This window comes from Oryx dammah, unplaced genomic scaffold (genome assembly GCF_014754425.2).
Source record: "Oryx dammah isolate SB20612 unplaced genomic scaffold, SCBI_Odam_1.1 HiC_scaffold_2, whole genome shotgun sequence".
Classification (NCBI taxonomy): Eukaryota; Metazoa; Chordata; class Mammalia; order Artiodactyla; family Bovidae; genus Oryx; species Oryx dammah.
The window spans coordinates 161,124,004-161,144,566 of record NW_024070186.1 but is presented as its reverse complement, the minus strand read 5'-3'; the positions used below and the strand labels follow the sequence as shown (position 1 = coordinate 161,144,566).

The 20,563-nt window shown below is 56.1% G+C and overlaps 2 protein-coding genes across 6 annotated transcripts in view; one reads left to right on the top strand and one right to left on the bottom strand.

Annotated features, from left to right (window-relative positions):
* The window catches only part of PPL (periplakin), a 47,621-nt gene extending 37,620 nt beyond the window's left edge, over nt 1–10,001 (top strand). The window contains exons 15-22 of one of the 2 annotated variants that reach the window (XM_040256275.1): nt 532–710; nt 804–942; nt 1,669–1,862; nt 3,158–3,308; nt 4,027–4,110; nt 4,801–4,917; nt 5,400–5,492; nt 6,487–10,001. In XM_040256275.1, the coding sequence (XP_040112209.1) occupies nt 532–710; nt 804–942; nt 1,669–1,862; nt 3,158–3,308; nt 4,027–4,110; nt 4,801–4,917; nt 5,400–5,492; nt 6,487–9,156 (3,627 nt within the window). In that variant the 3' untranslated portion in view covers nt 9,157–10,001. Of the gene's footprint in view, nt 1–531; nt 711–803; nt 943–1,668; nt 1,863–3,157; nt 3,309–4,026; nt 4,111–4,800; nt 4,918–5,399; nt 5,493–6,483 lie in introns of both variants that reach the window. The other variant, XM_040256265.1, reaches the window with a different exon arrangement.
* Nucleotides 10,002–10,167: 166 nt separating this feature from the next.
* Nucleotides 10,168–20,563, bottom strand: part of UBN1 (ubinuclein 1) — a 31,620-nt gene continuing 21,224 nt past the window's right edge. For 2 of the 4 annotated variants that reach the window (XM_040256288.1, XM_040256296.1), the window contains exons 13-18: nt 17,767–17,817; nt 17,629–17,671; nt 15,384–16,604; nt 14,124–14,367; nt 13,806–13,895; nt 10,168–12,166 (exon numbers count right to left, since the gene is read on the bottom strand). In XM_040256288.1, coding sequence (XP_040112222.1) covers nt 12,117–12,166; nt 13,806–13,895; nt 14,124–14,367; nt 15,384–16,604; nt 17,629–17,671; nt 17,767–17,817 — 1,699 coding nt within the window. In that variant the 3' untranslated portion in view covers nt 10,168–12,116. The remainder of the gene's footprint in view (nt 12,167–13,805; nt 13,896–14,123; nt 14,368–15,383; nt 16,605–17,628; nt 17,672–17,766; nt 17,818–20,563) is intronic. The other 2 variants (XM_040256305.1, XM_040256314.1) reach the window with 1 other exon arrangement.

Here is a 20,563-nt window from a genome sequence, read left to right as displayed (position 1 = left end):
ACACACACACACACACCCTCTTACACACACATACACACACACACCCTCCTACACACACACACACACACACACACACACACACAGAGTTTCTGGGGTCCTCGGCCCCCTCCGTCGTAAGTGCAACCTTCCCTGGTCAACAGAGGAGGCATGGGACTCACAGCAGTGCTGTGGCCCTTGATGGGGCTCATGCCAGGGCTGGGAGGGGCTGAGCCAAGGCCTGGTACGGGGGTGGGGGCGTGGCTGCAAACTCCTAAGCCGCATGGAGCCGTACCCATCTCGTCAGGGTTCCCCCCAAAGATGAGTAGCACCATCCCCATGGGGTAGTGGGAACCTGAAGTGCTTGGTGTTACCTGTTGGTTTTCATCAGTCCTGAGTCCCCATCCAGTGCATCAGAACCCCCGGGGATGTTCATTTCAGACCCCGACTCCTAGGCCGGTGCCCCAGACCCCCGGCAGCCCCCACCTCAGAGAAGGTGTCCTGGGGGAGAGGGGCCCCTGGCTGTGGCCAACATGAGGGCTCCGGTCCCCACAGAACATCACCAACGAGCTGCTGCGAATCGAGCCCGAGAAGGCGCGCAGCACGGCCGAGGGCGAGGCATTCGTACGGGCCCTCCCGGACAGCAGCAGCACCGCCCTGCTGAGGACGCGGGTGGAGGACACCCAGCGCAGATACGAGCGCCTGGTGCAGCTGCTGGAAGCCGCCCAGGAGAAGTGGGTGCAGGCGGGCAGCGGTGAGGCCAGGCGGGGTGGTCAGGGGCCGGGCCACCCTCCACCCCGCAGCTAACTCCTGACTCGTGTCCTCAGAGTTGACATCGCCAACCGCCTGGAGAAGAGCCTACAGCAGGGCTGGGAGATGCTGGCCACATATGAGACCCAGCTGGCCCAGGAGGACACGGTGCCTGAGAGTGGCCAGGCCCTAGACAGCAGGAGGCAGGAGCTGGCGGTGAGTGTGGGGACTCCGGGCCCCGGGATCCCCTCGCTGAGCTGCAAGTGGGCTCTAAGGGCCCCCATTCGCCCTCCACCTCTAGACAATCAAGGGGCCCAAGGCCCAGGACAGCAGTCCTCTCCAGGTTTGGAATCCCAGCCACACAAGGGGTTTATGCAGCCTGCGGAAATCAGGTGCTGATATCTGCAAATCAGGTATCAGCGTAGCCACCCCCTCTCCGTTTCTCTGAAGGAGCAGACCTGGCCACCTGTGCCCAGATGCCTGCCGGGCAGGTCAGCTGAGCAGAGGCAGCTCTGCCCCTTGCCCGGCACCTGCCGTCTTCACGGTACCACTGGGCCATTCTAAGCCCGTCTGTGAGCCCGTGGGAGGCCCCTCATTCACGGACCACCTCACAGACCCCTTGCCTTTGGTGACAGCCTCACTGGGAATCCAGGAAGCAGGCTTGGAGGGCAGAGCCTCCGCCGGGGGCCCTTCAGTCGACACACAGTGTCACCGGCCCGCGCTGTGCGCCTCAGGGTTTTAGAAGCTGTTTTTCCCAGGTGGTGTTCATTGTCACGAGACGGAAATTGTAGAAGTGACCTCAAGTTTGAGGACCACTCAGAGGCAAAGCCCTGGTCCCTGACTGGGCCGGGCCCACCACCCCCTCTAAGCAGGCGGCCCCAAGCACTCTGGGCCCTGGAGCCCTTGGCCACGGAGCCCGCCACCTGCCTCTCCACCCCGCAGGCCATGGCCTCTGAGCTGCAGGCCCAGAAGGCCCTCCTCAGCGAGGTGCAGCGGAACCTGCAGGCTGCCAAGCAGTGCTCGGGGTCACTGGCCAGCCGCTTCCAGGAGCACTGCCCAGACCTGGAGCGCCAGGAAGCCGAGGTGCACAAGCTGTGCCAGCGCTTCGACGGCCTCTGCCAGCAGGCGGAGCTCAGGTCAGGGGCCGCAGGGCGAGGCTGGGGGGTTGGGAAGGGTGGTCTCGGTGGCCTTGGCTTAGCTAGTCTGCCTGAGGCACCCAAGTAGGATTTCTGCGGACAGCGCTGAAGGCTATTTTCCAAATAAAATACACATACAAAATTTTAAAAACCCACAGGGGTTGTAATGACCAAACCGTTCCCCCCAAGATCAGCCCTGCTATGAGTTTCTTGTGCGTCCTTCCAAAGCCACCCTGTACGAACCAGGGTTGGTAGGAAACGTAGGAACACCTAGCGTGTCCTGCTAGTTCCCCATCGTGTATTTTCCTGGCCTGAACAGTCAGGATGTGATCCCTCCTCCTCTTCTGTTTTCTGAAAGAGGGTCTGTGAAGACTGGGTATTACTTCCTTAAATGTGTGGTAGAATTCACCCCGGAAGCCATCTGGGCCTGCAATTTCTTTCTTTTTTTTTTTTTTTTTTGGTAAGAAGGTTTTTAACTACAAATGCAACCTCTTTTATTAGATATTGGACGATCTGGGTCATCTGATGCTTGAGCAGCTTCACAAGTTTGTGTCTTTCAAGGACACGTTGTACACCTCGTCAAGCTGTTGAGTTTGGGGCATGAAATGGTTTATAATATTCTCTTATCCTTGAAGGGAATGTCCTCGCTTTCATTCCTGACATCGTATCTTCTTTTGTTGTATTTGTTTATTCTGTTTTCTCCTCCTGATGATTCTGTCTGGGGTTGATCACTTCACTGACTGTTTCAATGAAACAGCTTTGGCTGCAGTGATCTTTCCATTTTCCTGTTTCCTGATTCACTGAATTCTGCTCATCATTATTTCCTACTATAGCTACTTACATTTGGTTCAGTCGGCTCTTCTTTTTCTTCCTTAAGTTAGAAGCTTAGACTGTTGATCTGAGAGCCTGCTTTTTTTTTTCTCCCTAATCTAAGCATTTAAGTACATTTTGCTAAGTACTGCTTTCACTTTGTCCCACAAATGATGTTTTTATTTAAGTGAGTTCAAAAGATTTCCACACCTCCCTTGTGATTTCTCCTTGGATCTGGGAGTGATTAGGTCCTGGGATTCACAGTGGGCATCACCTCAGGGCCGCACACTCAGGCCTGCCTGCCTTTAATGGAGGCCATGCAGTATTCCCACCCAATACTCCACAATTTATCTAACTACTCTTCTTCCTGGTAAATGTTGCGCTGACTCCCAGTTCAGTTCCCTTTGGTAACCTCTAGAAAGGGACAGCAGGCAGCTCTCAGTGCGACCCCCCCACCCAAAGGCCTGGCTGGCTTTGCCCCGCAGGGCCCAGAGCCTGCAGAGCGCCCGGGCTGAGCATGACGCCTTCTGCAGCGGCCGTGACCGCCTGCTTCAGTTCCTGTCCCACATCCCCAGCTACGAGCCCCAGGAGACGGACGGCCTTGGGCAAGTGGAGACCAAGCTGAACAACCAGAAGGTGAGCAGGCTGGGAGTCAGCAAACCCCTTTGTGGACGGGTGCCTGGTTGCGGTCCTGGCCTGGCGGGCTCCCAGCACCCGCGTCTCTGAGCTCAAGGACAGGGCCCCCTTCACTGCTCCCTCCCCGGTCCCTTGCATGGGGCCTGGCCTGGAGCAGACCGCCCCCCGCACAGGTCTGCTAAATAAGCAGATCACTGCAGGGTCACCGGGGAGCCCTCGTTGGGGGAAACTCCCCTCCACAGCCCAGAGCCCCGGCTCCCCAGAAGACAGCAGGGCCTTGAGGTGAAGGATGAGGAACAGAAAAGCCAACAGCCTGGGCTCAGATCCTGCTCCCACCCCCGGAGCCATGCACCCGCAGGCCAGGCACTGCACCGCTGGACCTCCTAAACTGGAAGTGAGGATGGTGCTCACCTCAAAGGATGTGTGTGGGGAGATTCAGGGAGATAATCTCAGAGACACATGCTTAGCCTTAACACCGTGCCTGACACCTCCACGCACTCAGTAAACACTGCCTTCCTGGCAAGATTCGTTAGCTTCTTGGCCCTTCTTCAGAGGCCCTTAGAACTGCCTTTTGGAACCAACAAATGTAAACAAGGAAGCTGCTCGTTATACTTTGTGCTACAGAAGAATTCCAGACTCTAAGGAATTCAGCTACTCTGTCTAGGTTTAGGATTTTTTTTTTCAAGCTTTTATTTTTAAAGTCTCTGTTGTTGTACAGAACCTGCTAGATGAAATAGCAAGAAGGGAAGAGGAAGTGCAGAAAGTCCACACACACTCCCAGCAGTACCAGCAAGCTGTCAAGGTGAGACGCGACACCCCGGCAGCAGGGCCTCTTCCCCACCATCCCCACCCCCCACCCCCTGGGGGTGTCCTCAGGCACGGCTGGCGGCTGTGGCTGGCGGCCCTGCAAACCGGCACCACCCTTTGGGAAACAAGATGGTACCAGGCATCAAAAATCAAAAGGGTTTTCTACTGTTTAAAGCAGTGACTGGGGGGAACTTATCATAAAGGAAAAGATGCGAAAAAATGATAATGTGGGATTAAAAAAATCAGTATAAAATAAAAAATGATTTACAATAGCCAAAGAGACAAACTAGAAGTAACCTAAATGTCCAATATTAGCAGAGGCAACAGCTAGGAAATTATCCAGCTACTTGATGGATGTTTAAGTCATCAAACTGACCCACAGAAGGACTCGGACAGGGCAGCATGAAAAAAAGCTTACGGTATAGAGTGAGATGAAGACGGCAGGAAGCCACCTTCTCTGGGCCAGGGGCAGCCTGGAGGGAGGGAGTGCGCTTTGGGGATGAAGGGGTTTGTGGGCCTGTTTTCTCTTGTCCCGCGTGTCGTCCAGGGATGTGGTTGTGTGCCGCTGATGGAGCAACGGTTCTCCAAACCTCCTGGAAGACTTTCGCAGTCAGCCAGAAGGGGCACGGGAACACTTTGGTCTCACCTGCCCTGGTCTGCCCTTTGCCACATGTCTCTCACCCAGGACTATGAGTTGGAAGCAGAGAAACTCAGATCCCTCCTTGACTTGGAGAATGGAAGGAACAGCCACGTGAGCAAGCGGGCCAGGCTCCAGTCCCCTGCCGCCAAAGTTAGGGAAGAGGTGAGCTCCATGGGCCCGGCCTCCTGGGGCTCCCTTCCTCCCGGGAGCATGGCACGCAGGCCTCAGAGGGGCACGCGCAGTGGTAAAGGGGGCTGGGGGCCCTCCTGGGTGCCAACAGTCTCAGTGGGAGAAGACGATGAACTTATTCTGGGCCGGCGACAGCGACACGCCTGGAAAGACAGCCTGCTGGGAGTCATGGCTGGGGCGGTTCCCCTTGCTCCACGCCGAGTGGGTCCGCACACACGGAGGGCTGACGTTAACCTGTTCCTTCTGTACACGAGTGTCTTAAGGCTCAGAGACAGACCTGCTCAAGGTCCCTGGGGGTTCAGGCTTCTGACTCTAAATCCAGTTTTCTTCCTCACAGTTGAGACTAGTGGAACTCCAGGTAGGAAGTGGCAACTCTCTTTGGCATCTCTCCCCAGTGCCAGGTTTTTCTCAGACACCTCGCTCAGCTTGATTCCTGTCTGTCTGGTCCCCTGTAGGAAGCGGCTCTTGCTGCCAAGTTCACGGAGGTTAATGCCATCAACAGACAGAGGCTGCAGAACCTGGAGTTTGCACTGACCCTCCTGAGACAGGTAATGGGTCTCAGGAAGGCATCCTATTGAAAACTATCCCAACAGCTAAGACACTAGGCTCCCTCTGCCTCAGAGAAACAGAGGTGGCCGGGGGGCATGTGCCCTCGCTGCCAGGCCAGGGCAGTGCCACCCCCATGTCCTCCCACGTCCAGGTGGGCGTGAATCCAACCTAAGCGACCTGTCCCTCAATCATTTGCTGGGTGCCCAGTAAAAGGTAACTTACTTCTAAAACTCGAAAATGTTTACAACAACATTGTGAGAGCCTGAAAGCGACTCAGTGTTCATCAGCAGTGGGTGGGTGACTGAGCCAGGGTCTGTCCGCACGATGGAAAACGATGAAACTGCCGCACGACGAGGTGGTCTTCTCTGGCCGCTGCAGATTCTCTCATAAGTGCAGTCAACAGGGTGCATGCATACTGGGGACCACCATTTGCGTGGAAAAGATAAATGCACATTGCACACGAAAATATATGAGTGGCAGAGGTGACTGTACTCTGTAGGGTACTGGGTTTCCCTGGAGGCTCAGACGGCAAAGAATCGCCTGCAGTGCGGGAGACCTGGGTTCCATCCCTGGGTTGGGAAGGTCCCCTGGAGGAAGGCATGGCTACCCACTCCAGTTTTCTTGCCTGGAGAATCCCCATGGACAGAGGAGCCTGGGGGGCTGCAGTCCATGGGGTCGCAAAAAGTCGGACACAACTGAGCGACCAAGCACAGCACAGCGCATCCTATAGGAACAGGACCAGAAGGGACAGGCGGCCTTCACGTCATACCCTTCTGTGGCTTTAAGATGTTTTCCCAGATGTGTTTAAACTAGTGGTTTTAATTTCGAAAGGAAGCCTAGGGCTCTACCGGCCCGACACTGAGCAGGGGGTGGGGGTGGGGGTGTCTCTTGGGGACCACAAGACAAGCATTGTGAGCCTTGGCGGGTGGCGAGATGGGGACCGATGGCGCGGAGTCGAGCCCTAACCCTGCGTGGTCTCCCCCTTTCCAGCAGCTGGAGGCAGGTGCAAGCCAGGAGGCCCTGCCCAGGAGCAAGCCCGGCCCCGGAGCGGAGGAGACATGGAAGATTCAGAAGGAGCTGGATGAGGAGATGGAGCGGCGGCGGCAGCTGGAGCGCGAGGTCCAGAGCGCCCAGGAGGAGATCCGGGCCCTGCAGAGCCAGAGCCCGCAGGAGGCGCTGGTGACCAGGGAGGTGCTCAGGAGGGTGCCGGACCCGGCGCTGGAGGAGAGCTTCCAGCAGGCGCAACAGACCCTGGCCAAGGAGCAGCACAAGAACCAGCTCCTGCAGGGGGAGGTGGAGGCGCTGCGGCTGCAGCTACGCGCCCTAGAGGAGGCGGCCCGGGCCGGGGGCCAGGAGTATGTAGTCAAGGAGGTGCTGCGCATTGAGCCGGACCAGGCCCAGGCCGACGAGGTCCTGAGGCTGCGGGGGGAGCTGGAGGCGCTGCGGCGGCAGAAGGGTGCCCGCGAGGCGGAGGCGCTTCTCCTGCAGCAGCGCGTGGCTGCCCTGGCTGAGGAGAAGCGGCGGGCACGGGAGGTGGTCACAGAGAAGGAGGTGGTCAAGGTGCACAACGACCCCCAGCTGGAGGCTGAGTTCCGGCAGCTGCAGGAGGACCAACGGCGGGAACAGGGGCTCCGGGAGAAGCAGGAGGAGGAGCTGGGCTTCCTGCAGGACAAGCTCAAGAGGCTGGAGAAGGAGCGGGCCATGGCCGAGGGCAAGATCACTGTCAAGGAGGTGCTCAAGGTGGAGAAGGACGCGGCGGCCGAGCGGGAGGTGGGCGCCCTCCAGCGCCGGTACGAGGATGAGGCCGCCAGGGCCCGTGCCAGCCAGAGGGAGAAGACCGAGCTGCTCCGGAAGATCTGGGCCCTAGAGGAGGAGAACGCCAAGGTGGTTGTGCAAGAGAAGGTGCGCGAGATTGTCCGGCCCGACCCCAAGGCTGAGAGTGAGGTGGCCAACCTCCGCCTGGAGCTGGTGGAGCAGGAGCGCAAGTACCGGGGCGCCGAGGAGCAGCTCAAGAGCTACCAGAGCGAGCTGGAGGCGCTTCGGAGGCGGGGGCCCCAGGTGGAGGTCAAAGAGGTGACCAAGGAGGTCATCAAGTACACGACGGACCCGGAGACGGAGAAAGAGCTCCAAAGGCTCAGGGAGGAGATTGTGGATAAGACCCGCCTCATCGAGAGGTGTGACCTGGAGATCTACCAGCTGAAGCAGGAGATCCAGTCCCTCAAAGAGGCCAAACCCCAGGTGCAGACCAAGGAGGTAGTCCAGGAGATCTTGCAGTTCCAGGAAGACCCCCAGACCAAAGAGGAAGTGGCGGCTCTGAGGGCCCGGCTGGCCGAGGAACACAAGAAGCAGGTAGACCTGGAACGGGAATGCGCCTCCCAGGAGGAGAAGATCCAGGAGAAGGAGGAGGAGCTGGCCCGGGGAAAGGAGGTGGTGGTGCAGCAGGAGGTGGTCAGGTACGAGGAGGAGCCAGGCCTCCGGGCCGAGGTGAGCGCCTTCACTGAGAGCATCGACGCAGAACTGCGGCAGATTGACAGCCTCCGCAGCGAGCTGCGGCGGCTGCAGCGCCGGCGAGCCGAGCTGGAGCGCCAGCTGGAGGAGCTGGAGCGCGAGCGGCAGGCACGCCGTGAGGCTGAGCTGGAGGTGCAGCGCCTCAAGCAGCAGCTGGCCCAGCTGGAGGCGCAGGAGGGCGAAGCCCGTGAGAAGGTGACCCTCACACAGAAGGTGGTGCTGCAGCAGGACCCCCAGCAGGCCCGGGAGCACGCCCTGCTGGCCCTGCAGCTGGAGGAAGAGCGGCACCGCCGGCAGGGCCTGGAGCACGAGCTCGAGACCCTGAAGCAGCAGCTGGAGCGCCTGGAAAAGATGGAGGTCAAGGAGAAGGTGGTCCTCTCCGAGAGCGTCCAGGTGGAGAAAGGCGACACCGAGCAGGAGATTCAGAGGCTCAGGGCCAGTCTGGAGGCCGAGAGCCGTGGCAAGAGAGAGCTGGATGCCGAGGTAAGCCGGCTGGAGGCCAAGCTGTCGGAGCTGGAGTTCTGCAACTCCAAGTCATCCAAGGAGCTGGACTTCCTGAGGGAGGAGAACCACAAGCTGCAGCTGGAGAGGCAGCGCCTGCAGCTCGAGGCCCGCAGGCTGCAGTCGGAGATAGAGATGGCTGTGGCCGAGGCGCAGGGCCTAAGAAGCCTGCCCACGATGGCTGGGGCCGACCCCGGGGCGCCGCTCAACTCGCGCCTGCGGTCCCTGGAGCGGGAGCTGGATGACCTCAGGAGGCTCTCCAGGGACAAAGACCAGGAGATTGAGGAGCTGCAGCGGCGCCTGGGCTCCGTGGCTGTCAAGCGGGAGCAGAGGGAGAACCACCTGCGGCGCTCCATCGTGGTCATCGACCCTGACTCAGGCCGTGAGCTGTCCCCCGAGGAGGCCCACCGCGCCGGCCTCATCGACTGGAACATGTTTGTGAAGCTCAGGAGCCAGGAGTGCGACTGGGAGGAGATCTCCGTCAAGGGCCCTGGCGGTGAGTCCTCCGTGATCCACGACAGGAAGTCCGGCAAGAAGTTCTCCATCGAAGAGGCCCTGCAAAGCGGGCGGCTGACCCCTGCGCAGTATGACCGCTACGTCAACAAGAGCATGTCCATCCAGGAGCTGGCCGTCCTGGTGTCGGGGCAGAAGTAGGCCCGCCCCCGCCCTCAGGGAAGACGCCGCTGGCTTGCCCCTGCCCAGAACCCTCCCCCGGGTCGTCTCTCCCTGGCCCCCCCCGCACAGCTCCCAGTCTGCTCAGAGCCCGGTGTACCGCCACCCCAGCTGCTGGGCCCAAGCACAGGCGGGACTGGCCCCTGCTGAGCTGTCCCTCAGCCTGGAGAGCGACCCACTTGTCCCCCGATTGTTCACACCTGCAATGCCTGTCTTCCTCCCCGCCTCTCCTACACTCCTCCATCAACAGACTCTCCATGGGACACCTGGAAGCAACTGACGTCTACCACTAAAGCACAAGACAGGCAGCAGCCCCATGGGCCAGCCTGCTCCGCACAGCACTGGCCTCCACACCCCAGCCAGGAAAACTCAAGGCAGGGAGGGCTCCATTCGGCAAAGCCCCAGCCCCCGGGGGCCGCCACCTGCATTCACAGCCCTCGGGATTCCAGCTCAGCTGACTCGCCTTCGAGGCCTCCTGGGGAAACCGATCTGGGCGCTATGCCAAAGGAAGCGCAAGAAACCATAACAGCGTGTGGCCCTGGTGCTTGGGTGAAGCTTAACTGTTGAGCCAGACTGTCCCAAGAGAACGCACCCTCAGAGGACGTGTCGTGGTTCTGTAACTGAAGTGCTTTCCTAGTGAACTGTAGCTGTCGGCCTTGGATTCGGTGCCTGGCCCTGCTTATTCTTTCACTGCCACTTAAGACTCCACAGTTGATTTTTTATCAAATGAAATTTGGGTTCTCTGTATCTCATGTATTATGTAAGAAAATGGGAAGAGGGAACTCTATTTATAGCGTGAAAATAAACACCTGCTGGCTTGATTCTAATTTCATGTAAAGTGTGTTTCTTCCTCTCTTGCCAGCGAGGCTGATTCCCCAGGGCCTGCTTGGCTTTCAGCCAGAATGAATGTTCCCCAACTACCAGCTCCTAAGGGAGAGAGAATTACTTGCGAATATGATAAAAAGAAACGCAAAAGAAACAGGAAAGAAAGGATGTTCTGGAAACCTTGAAACAATTTATTGTGTTGCTTTATACAAGATTAACAATTTCCACACCACCCCCAACACCAACATAGTCGCTGCACAAAAGCCACAGCCCTTTCACACCCAAGAATCGCCAGCAAGGTGAGCCCACAGCGTGGTGGCTGGGATGCCTCCGCCTGCAGCCCTCCTTGCCGTGGCTCAAGTCACTCACTCTTCCGTTACCACAAATAAAGCATCAACAAGGAAAAGAAACCTCATCAACTCCCCATCAAAGAAACGTTTCCCTGAGGCAAGAGGCATCGCTAGATTCCTAAGGAGGAAGACATCCTGCTCCGGCGGAAAGCTGGGTGGTGCCGGGAGGTGGGGGTGCGGTGGGGAGGGGCACCTGGGGTCCTCCCGCCGCTCAGCGCTCTTGGACGGACGGCCTCTGCGCCGCTCTGAGCTCAGCAATACCAATCTCTTCTTTGGCTCTTTTGCTACTACCTAAGACTAGTCTGTAAACTGGAAACCCAAGTTGCAAAAAATAGATATAGTAAAGGGACAAGGACTCCACTTGGCCCCATGTGACACACGTGTTGGTTTTTCTGTTAAAAAAAAGAGCAGAGGCCTGGCCAGCTGACGGGCCACAGTCTTGCTCCCCGGGCAGCCGGACAGCCTCTGAGAAATCGCGAGACACCAAGAGTCATATCCTGGGAGTCAGGACCCAAAAGAACTGCCCATGTCTCCACACAGGCAGGCGCGCATTCTCAACATAAGGGAAACAACTTAGCTGGAACAGTCGGTTCAGACTTCACAGGACAGGCAAGCACCCGAAAATCCTTGAGAAGCAGCTGCTGGCTGAGTGCGGCGCTGCCTCGTCCGTCTCCCAGTGAAGGCAGAGCCTGCTGTCTTGAGAGTGCGGACCTCAAGGCCTGCTTCTGCATGGCAGACACTTCCCAGGGGCCTGTTCCTGCAGCTCAGCCTGAGCATGGTTTTACACTAAACTGGAATGTCTACCTGCAGCCTGGAACTCCTCACATCCTCAGCCCTCAAAGAGGAGGAGGAATTCGGGGCTCTGCAGCCCACCTGCATGAACTTGGGATGAACAAGGTGGGGGCCCTGGCTGAGTGGGACCTGGGAGGCAGGGCCCGGGTGACCTTCCAGTCCAGATGGCCCAGGCTGTGATATGCAACCATAAAAAAACTCAAACAAGCTGGCTCTGTCTTAGATACAGACATGTCTTTAAAAAGGTCTTCATCTGAGACCCACTCAGAGGGCCGAGGGGACGTGTCCAGTCCTGCTCCACCATAAAGGCACTGGAATTATGTCTTCCTAGGAACAACATGAAGTGCGAAGAACAGTCCAATTCTATCCAATGCGTTTAATGGTAAGGATCAAAACTGAGCCAAAAATAAGTGTCTTTAAAAATCCTACCACAATTGTTGAATCTACAAAGGTCTTTTCTCTAAAAGAGCTTCATTGTCATGTTCAGTGGAGAGACTAGCCCCCACGATGAGCACACGTTGGGTGTTCTGAGTATTTTTCAGAGAACAAGGTACCTCTCCCAGCTGGGGTGTGAGCCGGGAGGATGGACAGATACTCTGACCAACCAGGGAGCCCACTGTGGCCAGAAGGAGCCCCCGACCAGTAGGGTGCGCTGAGGTACTCTGGCCAAACGAGGTGCTGGGCCACCTGCTCTGCCCGGCCACCAGAGTGCTCAGCACGAGCTGGCATGCTCCTTGGCCTAGCGCGGCCCCTCCAACGATTGTCTGCAGCAGAGCCGCGAGGCACTGAGCACCAGGCTGGCCAGGGCCCCCAGAGAAGCACAGGGCTGCTCCCTGAACTGAAGGCACATCACACGTGCCAAGAGACGCTCCACTTAGCACTCACGCCTTCCCCAGAAGAAAACCAATGGCAGAGCATAGTTATCATCCAACTTCTGAGACCTCCTTGTGCAGCTTCCAGCCTTTGCCCTGAAAATCACAACTTCCTTGGTACACTGGGCCCTTTGCCATGAAGCTGAGAAGCATCTGAAAAATAGTAAGCAAAAACAGAACACAAGACTCTTAGGATCTCCTTGAAGGCAGCAGTAACCAAACCTCAAGGGGACCACTTCTGAAATAGCAAAAGTCCCCGAACACCAAGTATTCTGGGGCTCAAAGGAGCTGGACGCGCTGGCAGACTACCTGTGGCACAGGCAGTGTGCTGGCGCTGGGAGGGCGGCCACCAGCTGGGCGCCGTCTGTGCCGCAAGGGCCGCTCCCGTTCCCAGCCACAGCTGCCATCCCGGGGCAGAGCCTGGCTCCTCGTGAGGCCTGTCAGATGCAGAGCGCCTCTCCGCTGCAGACCTGGGGGCTGGAAGGGCAAGCTCACAGGTGCTCATGTTCTGAGCCCACACAGGAGAGAAAGCAAAGCAGATACCAGTCAGAGCTGAGACAGCAGAAGGCTTCTCACCGATGACCACTCAGTGTAATCCTACAACACGACCAGTGTCTCAAGAAAGACATTCAAGTGGTCTCTTACAGCCCAGATGCTTTTCAGACAGCCTTTTAACTCCAAGAGGAAAAACAGGAAAGAAATGGTACAAGAAAACACTTTTCCCTTTTCTCCTGAAAATTCCACACATCAGTAGTCACATTTCCAACAGCACTCCAATTATTTCTGTTTGAGAGTGTTACCAAAAGCAAACAGAGGCAGTGCAGTCTTTCAAATGCCACAAGCTCTCGCCTGGATGGCTCGGAGACCACCAGTTTGTGGAACAAGTCCCTGCTTTCTGCATAGGAACAGGGAGTAACTGCTGACAAGGCTTAGCCGCAGGTTCTTTCTCTGAAGCAAGCATGTTTCTGTCTGAGAGACTTGCAGTCCACCGTTGCACACGGATGGCCTCTGGCATTCACTGTTAAGCATCAGCCTCAGGAAGCTGAGCAGTGCAGCCCCCAGGGCATGCCTGGAGCAGGTGCAGAGCAGCAGGAAGGGCAGCTGGCCCTGCACTACGTGCACCCAGAGCCACGGTCCCAGGACAGGGCCAGGCAGACCGCCCACTGGGCACACGCTGGCTCGGGGCGCCTGTGCCCTCTCCTCGTGCTGTGAACCAGGGCTTGCAGGCTGGCCCCTTCTGCAGCCACTGCTGTGTGCAGAGCAGACGCCAGGGAAGAAGGATGCTGCTCAGTCCTGCTGTGCTCCTAACCCTCCCGCATCAGCCTGGACTGAAGCGCACACTGCTCCTCTCCTGGACACACGCTCCGTGAGGGGTCAGGGTCCCTCCTGAAGCCCTGCCACTGCTACCGGACTTCCCCTTTCACTTACACTAAGGTCGAGTCCTCTGTTAGCAAGGCCTGCAGTGCCCCAGCTAGCCCCTGGGAAATCAGCATCATCATGCTTCCAGTCTTGGTTACATTGAAGAGGAAACACTGAGCTGAGGGCAAGGAAGTCCTGAGCCGAGTACTCAGGCCACTGCGCCTCCCTCTGTGATCACACAGGGCAAGGCAAGTGTCAGCATGGGAGAGACTGCATTGCTCGTGCCAAGTACCACAGACACCCGAGCCTCCGACGACAAACCCAGACGTCACAGTGACGACAGGGGGAGACGTTGTCCTTGGCAGCAGAGAAGGCCTCTGATGGAGGGGGATGGCCCGTAATGCACGTGGCACTCTGACCACCTGGAAATTACCTGGCAGGCTCTGCGGGAGGTGGGTAGACACAGCAGTGTGTGGGAGAGGCGCGGCACGAGGCGGGCTGGAGTGCACGCCGGCCAGGAGACCTAAGAGGAGACGACAGGGAGAGGGAGGAAAACACACACTAAGGCGGGGAGCAGCCTGGTCCTGGGCACAAACCCCGGGGTGGGAGGGCTCAGCACAGTGCCGGGGAGGCCGCCCACGCTCACACCCCAGACACACACAGGAACCTAGCACGCGAGAGCAGAACCCATCGGTCAGAGGCCCAGGGGGCCCTCCTGTGCTCCAGTACGAGGGAGAAGGGAGATACTTACTGTGGCCAAGGCCGTGGTGGAACGTCCCGGGGGCAGGGCCAGTGACGATGGCATCCTTGGAGACCCCCGCTTTAGCAGAGGAGTCAGCACTGAAGGAGATCACATGGAGGGGAAGCTGGGAGATAATCCCCAAGGGGCTCGAGTTCAAGGCCCCAGGGAGCTTGGGACTGCCAGCCTTATAGGATGAAGACAGCAGGTTCAAGGATGAGGAGCCGGTCAACAGCACAGCCCCACTCGCTCCTTTCTGGGGAGGAAGCACAGAGAGGGGTCAGGAGTCCAGCCCCATTCGAGCCCACTCACAAACCAAAGCTGGCACCACACGGGGGGTGGGTTGGAGAGGGGTACGTGCATGTCAGCCGCCCCTCCACTGCAGCCCCGAGGAAGGACCATCGCAGAGAACCAGCACAGAAGGGCTCCCCGAGCAGCATTCACTTTACAAAGCAGGTATTAATTATGCTTCTTTGTGCAAGAAAGGAAGGAGAGAGTATCATACATGGATACCAACCAATACAGGGATATAGCAATGTGTGTATACATCCATCACACACACACACACAAAGGCATTTACCTTTGGTTTTTACAAAGAAACAGAAAAAACCTAGAAACTAAGGAACGCAGTTACAAGGGCTGGAGAAGGAAGGCAGAGGCGAGTGAAGCTTTGCTAAACACACCTTTCGGTTTGCTCTTTGCAACCACACTATCTTATATATGGGAGAAACGGAGGGGAAAAAAGCTCTCATTCCCCAACCTTCATCCAAACTTCCTGTAATGCATCACCCGAGGCGAGCCTCAGTAACCAGGGGCCAGGCCACGGCATCTTTGTCTCACATGTGGAGTCTCCCCAAACCCAACAGAATCACCCTGAGAAGTACCAGTCTTCCTGGTCATGACATCCCTATAACTGACCACCTGAGGGCAGGACTAGCTTCATATGCTTGCTTGGAGAGATGTCAGGCAGGAGGCCGAGCAGGGCGAATTTCCTGACTCCCTCTGGCCATCCAGATCCACAGCCTCCCTGCAGACACAGGGCTGCCCAGTCCTGCCCTGCTCGTCCTCCCCAGGAGACTTTTCAGGCTTTCCTGGGAGTCTGGCCACCAGAAAAGTAGAAGCCTGAAAACAGGAAGCCCGGTCCTCCTTCCAACCGGCAGGCTCACTGTCCTACCTGACCGTGAGCATCAGCTCTCACTCTCAGACCAGGGCGAGGCCAGAGGCCCTGCCTACAAGGCCCACGAGGGCAGCGGGCTGCAGCAGGACACTCACTGGCAGGGAGGTAGACGATGTCACGCTGCTCACCGCACTGGGCTTCAGAGAGGAGGTCAATAACTTGGCCACACCCTGGGTCCCTCCACTAGAATCTCCATTGGGACCACCGGGAGGGGCCACCAGGGTCAACTTCTGGGGTACAGGCGGCTTCTTCACTGCAGGGCCAGGGACAGGTCGGCTGGCGGATTGTCCTGTGGAGGGAGGCTGCGCCGTGGGGATCAGGTTCCCAGAAGCAGGGTTCTGGACCGGTGTTCCTCCAGACGAGGGGCTGCCAGACGACACCCCATGTTTGGAGGCAGAGCCCAGGAAGGGACTGGTCTTGTAGGGTGGTCCTGAAGAGATGGCTGAGTGTGGTTTCGCTGGATGGCTCACGGCAGCAGAGCATGAAGCTGGGGTCTTATGAGAGCTGCTGCTGGAGGCTGGCGTGCCCGAGGCGGCTGGCGTGGAAGCATGGAAGCTCTGGCTTTTAGTCGCTGTCTTGACAAGCTGCAGGAGGGATCGGTGACACTGAGGGGAGCCAGGCTTCGGGCCCTGTAGCTTATTGACGAATGGAGCCGGAGGGGTTAAGCTCTTCTGTGGCTGCGTGCCAGCATGAAAGACCTTGACCTGGGGGCCGGGCATGGCAGTGCCCGCCGGGGGCACGTGAGACGTCCGCGGCAAGCCGTGGTGCTTTGCTTTCGGCTGCTGCCCTTCCGGCGGGCCCTTGCCAAGAGCAGCCTGACAGGACAGCTCTTTGTAGCCAGAACTCTCTGTTTTTTTCTCCTGAGAGGACTGCCCCAGGGCCAGAGCCTGTTCAGCCAGAAAATTGAGGGGTGACTGCAGAGAGCTAGAGGGTGGAGGGGCAGAAGGAGGGCTGGGCTTTGGAAAGTTCCTTTTTTCTTCTGGACATAGAACACCCGCGAGCTTCTCTGCAGGCACTTTCACAGGTGCGGGCAGCAGGAACTCTGAGCTCCCAGCAGCCCTGCTGTGCAATACAGCCAGTTCCTTGGACACTGCCTCCAATGAGGAGGCAGAATTATGGACCAAGTCTCCATCCAACGAGTCCTCCAGGTTGACAGGAGCAGGGTGAGCGAGGCTGCCAGATGCCTGGGACGAGAGCTCCCTGCTTGCAGCCCCCACGCCCTGGCCTCCTCCCAGGTGCTCTGAAGGCAAAGCTGGGGGGCTGCCCATCTGGCCTGATGAGACGGACACCTTCTTATCTGGCTTAGCAGATGATTCCTAGAGGCAAGCAGAAAGGCTCGCGTTTACAAACGTCCAAAAATGCCAACTCTGGCCCTGCTGAAGGGACTCGAGCATGAGAAAACATACAGGCAGCGGGCTTTCCAGCGTGATCACAAAGCCAGGGAGGAAAGGAGCAAGTGGCCTGCATGGACTTGGAAATGCTGCGACCCCACCACTCTCTGGCCACCGCTGGGTGGGGCGGGGCTGACCCAGGCATTCTGCCACCGCAACACACACAAGGAAACCGCGTTGTTTCTGAAAAACTGTATGACTTGAACAAGATGTGCTCCCTTCTGGCCCTCACCCCACCTCAGCTCCCAGCCGCAGACAGGATGAAAGGGGACTGCTTTCGCTCTCTCCCTCCTTGGTTTCGCCAGCACTTAACTCCCCTCTGGGCTCACAGTCTGTCCTGTCACTCCCGCCTCTCCAGCACCTGGTGCAGTGAGTCTTAGGGACATCAGAGGAGATCAACAGACACTTAGGAATAACTGATCTGCACGCTCCTTCCCTTGGGCTGTTCAGGGACGATGAGGGGCGCTACAGAGCCTCAGGAATTGGCAAAAACTTTGGTGAAATGGCAATTTTACTACATCGAGAGAGCTCTGCAACGTCAAAGTCATTTCACAGTCTTCAGCCATCGCACTCCCCTCTGCGTTTGTCAGTCAGCTGGACGAAGCCTCCTGCCTGCCCAATGCCAATCCAGGCTCACCTGCACTTGGCTCGGGGGCGCTCTTCCCTAAAAGGTAAAGACAATTCACCAAGACGACCTCATTTAACTCCACAACAACCCCAGGAACTGGCCAGGTAGGTGATGCTTCCTAGACATGGGGCTGGAGGGCACTAGTGGCCCAGGTTAGGTCTCTGTCCTGCAGACCCTAGGCCCCTCCTGTGGGCCAGGCTGCCTCCTGGTACAACCTCATCTCGAAGAGCTATCCCCAGACCAGCAAAGCTCCATGAGCTGCCAGAGCATGGGTGCAGAGAGCTAAGAACAGGTGGCACATGACTGGGCAGGCTGACTCACCTTCACCTTCATTTTGCAAGAGGCCATTACTTTCTTCTTGGCCCTGTGCAAAGGAAGGAACACAGGAAAGAGTCAGAGGAGATCCTCAGAGATAAAAATGCCAGTAGTCCTGACAAGTGAAAACATTTAGACACTCACAGAATTGATGTCAGGTGCCCGTGGCCTCGTCTGCTCTCCTTAAACAGAGTTCTGTAACAAAGAGACATGGGGAAGTCCGTGAGCCCCTGAAAGCAGTCTGCTCCCCAAGCCTCCCCACCTCCCTGGTATGCAGGGACTGTCACCCATTAATGTCAGGGGGCTGCTGAGGGGGCCTTACATAGCTGCCTGGCCACCCGAAAGCCACAGAGCTAGGATTCTCCCCAAAAAGCTATAACTCTGCCCCCAGACCTCTCAGAGTGATTCCTCCCCTAAGGGCAGGAGCACTTTCCTTACTACCTGTTCTCATTCCCCCTTCAAAGGCACTTTTCCCAGAGAAGCTCAACAGAATTTTCTTTATGCCCTTCCCTAAGTACTATTAGGAGTCCAATCTACAGTGAGAAGAGCAATTCCACTTAAAGGGACTCTAAGAGAAAGCCTACTCGACCAAGAACACTCCCTAGCTCCACGGGGAGGGTCCTGGGAACAAGCCAAGCAGGAAGCACCAGGTGTGGTCTCCCAGCTGGACAACTACACTACACTAGCCGAACCCATCTGATGGAATCACTCTGTAATCTCAGAGGCTGTTCAAGCTTGCAGCTTCCAGGGGAGGACTTAGACGAGTAAACTGTGGTTCATCCTGGCTCTCAGCACAGGAGCAGCCGCCCACCCCCATCCTGGTGGCCCGCAGCTTCAAGTGTTCCTGGAGCAGCTTGCACACAGCTTGTGGGAACCAGCATGGGAAAAAGGACCTTGTCTCCAAAAACCAGGGACCTGTGCTCTGATGGCCAATCGCTGCTTCTGATCATGGGGGTAGGAGGTGCAGACACTACTGGCTGAAGCAACTGCCAGGGGATTTAACGGGCCAGGACCCCCTTTGCTGCTGCTGCTGCTGCTGCTGCTAAGTCGCTTCAGTCGTGTCCGACTCTGTGCGACCCCAGAGACGGCAGCCCACCAGGCTCCCCCGTCCCTGGGATTCTCCAGGCAAGAACACTGAGTGGGTTGCCATTTCCTTCTCCAATGCATGAAAGTGAAAAGTGAAAGTGAAGTCGCTCAGTCGTGTCCGACTCTGTGCGACCCCATGGACTGCAGCCTTCCAGGCTCCTCCATCCACGGGATTTTCCAGGCAAGAGTGCTGGAGTGGGGTGCCGTTGCCTTCTCCGAGGACCCCCTTTAACCTCTTCCTTTTTATCATTTTTCCCCCCTTTGGAAGTCAGATGTTAAAGACTAGAGCATTAAAAAAAAAAAAAAAAACTACATATGTGGGAGAAATCAGAAAGTGACTGCATGTGCCTAGGGAAAAGCTTGGAAAACACATAAGAATAACACGTTAAGTTGACACCTCAGGCTGACCCTTGACATAGAGACAGCCTATACTAAAAACAAAACACAAAACAAGCAAACTCCAGGGAAAGGGAGAATCTGATTTCGGAGTTGTCACATTATGAGATTCAAATGTCTGCTGTTCAACAACAACAACAGAAAAAAAACACAAGGAACATAAAGAAACAGGAAATATGGCCCATTCAAAGGAAAACACAAATCAACAGAAACCGTCTCTGAGAAAAGTCCAAATGGCAGATACACCAGACAAAAACAACTGTCCTAAAGGTGGACAAAGAACTAAAGGAAGATGTGGAGAAACAAAATAATGTGAGAAAATATCAATAAAGAGATACAAAACCTGAAAAGAAGCTCAAAAGAAATTCTAGAACCAAAAAGGACAGTAACTGAAATGAAAAATTCAGTAGAGAGATTCAAAGGCAGATTTGAGCAAGCAGGAAAAAAACAAAGAACCTGAAACAGGACAATGAAGATGATCCAGACTGAGGAGCAGAAAGACAAGACTGAAGAAAAGTAATCAATCTGAAGGACCCATGGGACCATCAAGCGCGCGCGCACACACCCTCACAGCACGCACGTCCCTGGAGGACACAGAAAGAGTGAAGAAATAACGGCTGAAACTTTCCAAATGTGAAAACAGACAATGTAAGCGTAAATATGTGAATATAAATATCTCAGAAGTGCAAAGAACTCCACATAAGATGAAACCGAGAGACCCACACCGAACACATGATAATCAAACTTTCAAAGGCCAGAGATGAAGGCAGAATACTGACAGCGTCCAGAGAGCACTGCAGCGTCACACACGAGGGTCCTCAATAAAGTCACCAGCAGGCTTCTCATCGGAAACTCTGGCGGCCAGAAGACAGGGGGCTGACACAGTCAAAGTCTCAAGCAAAAACAGTGTCAACCAAGAACCCTGTATCTGACGAAACTGACCCTCAAGAGTGGGGGAGATGTAAATCAACTATACTTCAATCAAAGAGTGGAGGATATCCCCAGGTAAGATAAAAGTTGAAGGCGTTCATGATCAAAAAACCTATCCTGTAAAAAATGCTCATGGGTCCTGAGGGTGAAACAAAAAGACAGCACCTCAAAGTTACAGGCACAAATAAAGATCTCAGAAAGGTGAATATACAAAGATCACTACAGAAGCCAGTGTCATTATAACAATGGTTTGTAATCATACTTTCTAAAGTATGATTTAAGAGACTACTACTAATTTAAAAGCTAGTAAATATTATTATGACTTTGGTCGGTAACTCTAAATCTTGTCTTCTACATAATTTAAGAGGCATTTTTAAAACTATTAGTTTATGTTTTAGGGCACACAATGTATAGAAATGTACTTCTGTGACAGCAGCAGAGCTGTATGGGGGCAGAGTTTTTAGATGTTAATCAACTTACAGAAGTATTAGCAACTACTTTAAAAAATAACAACTCAACACTCTAATCA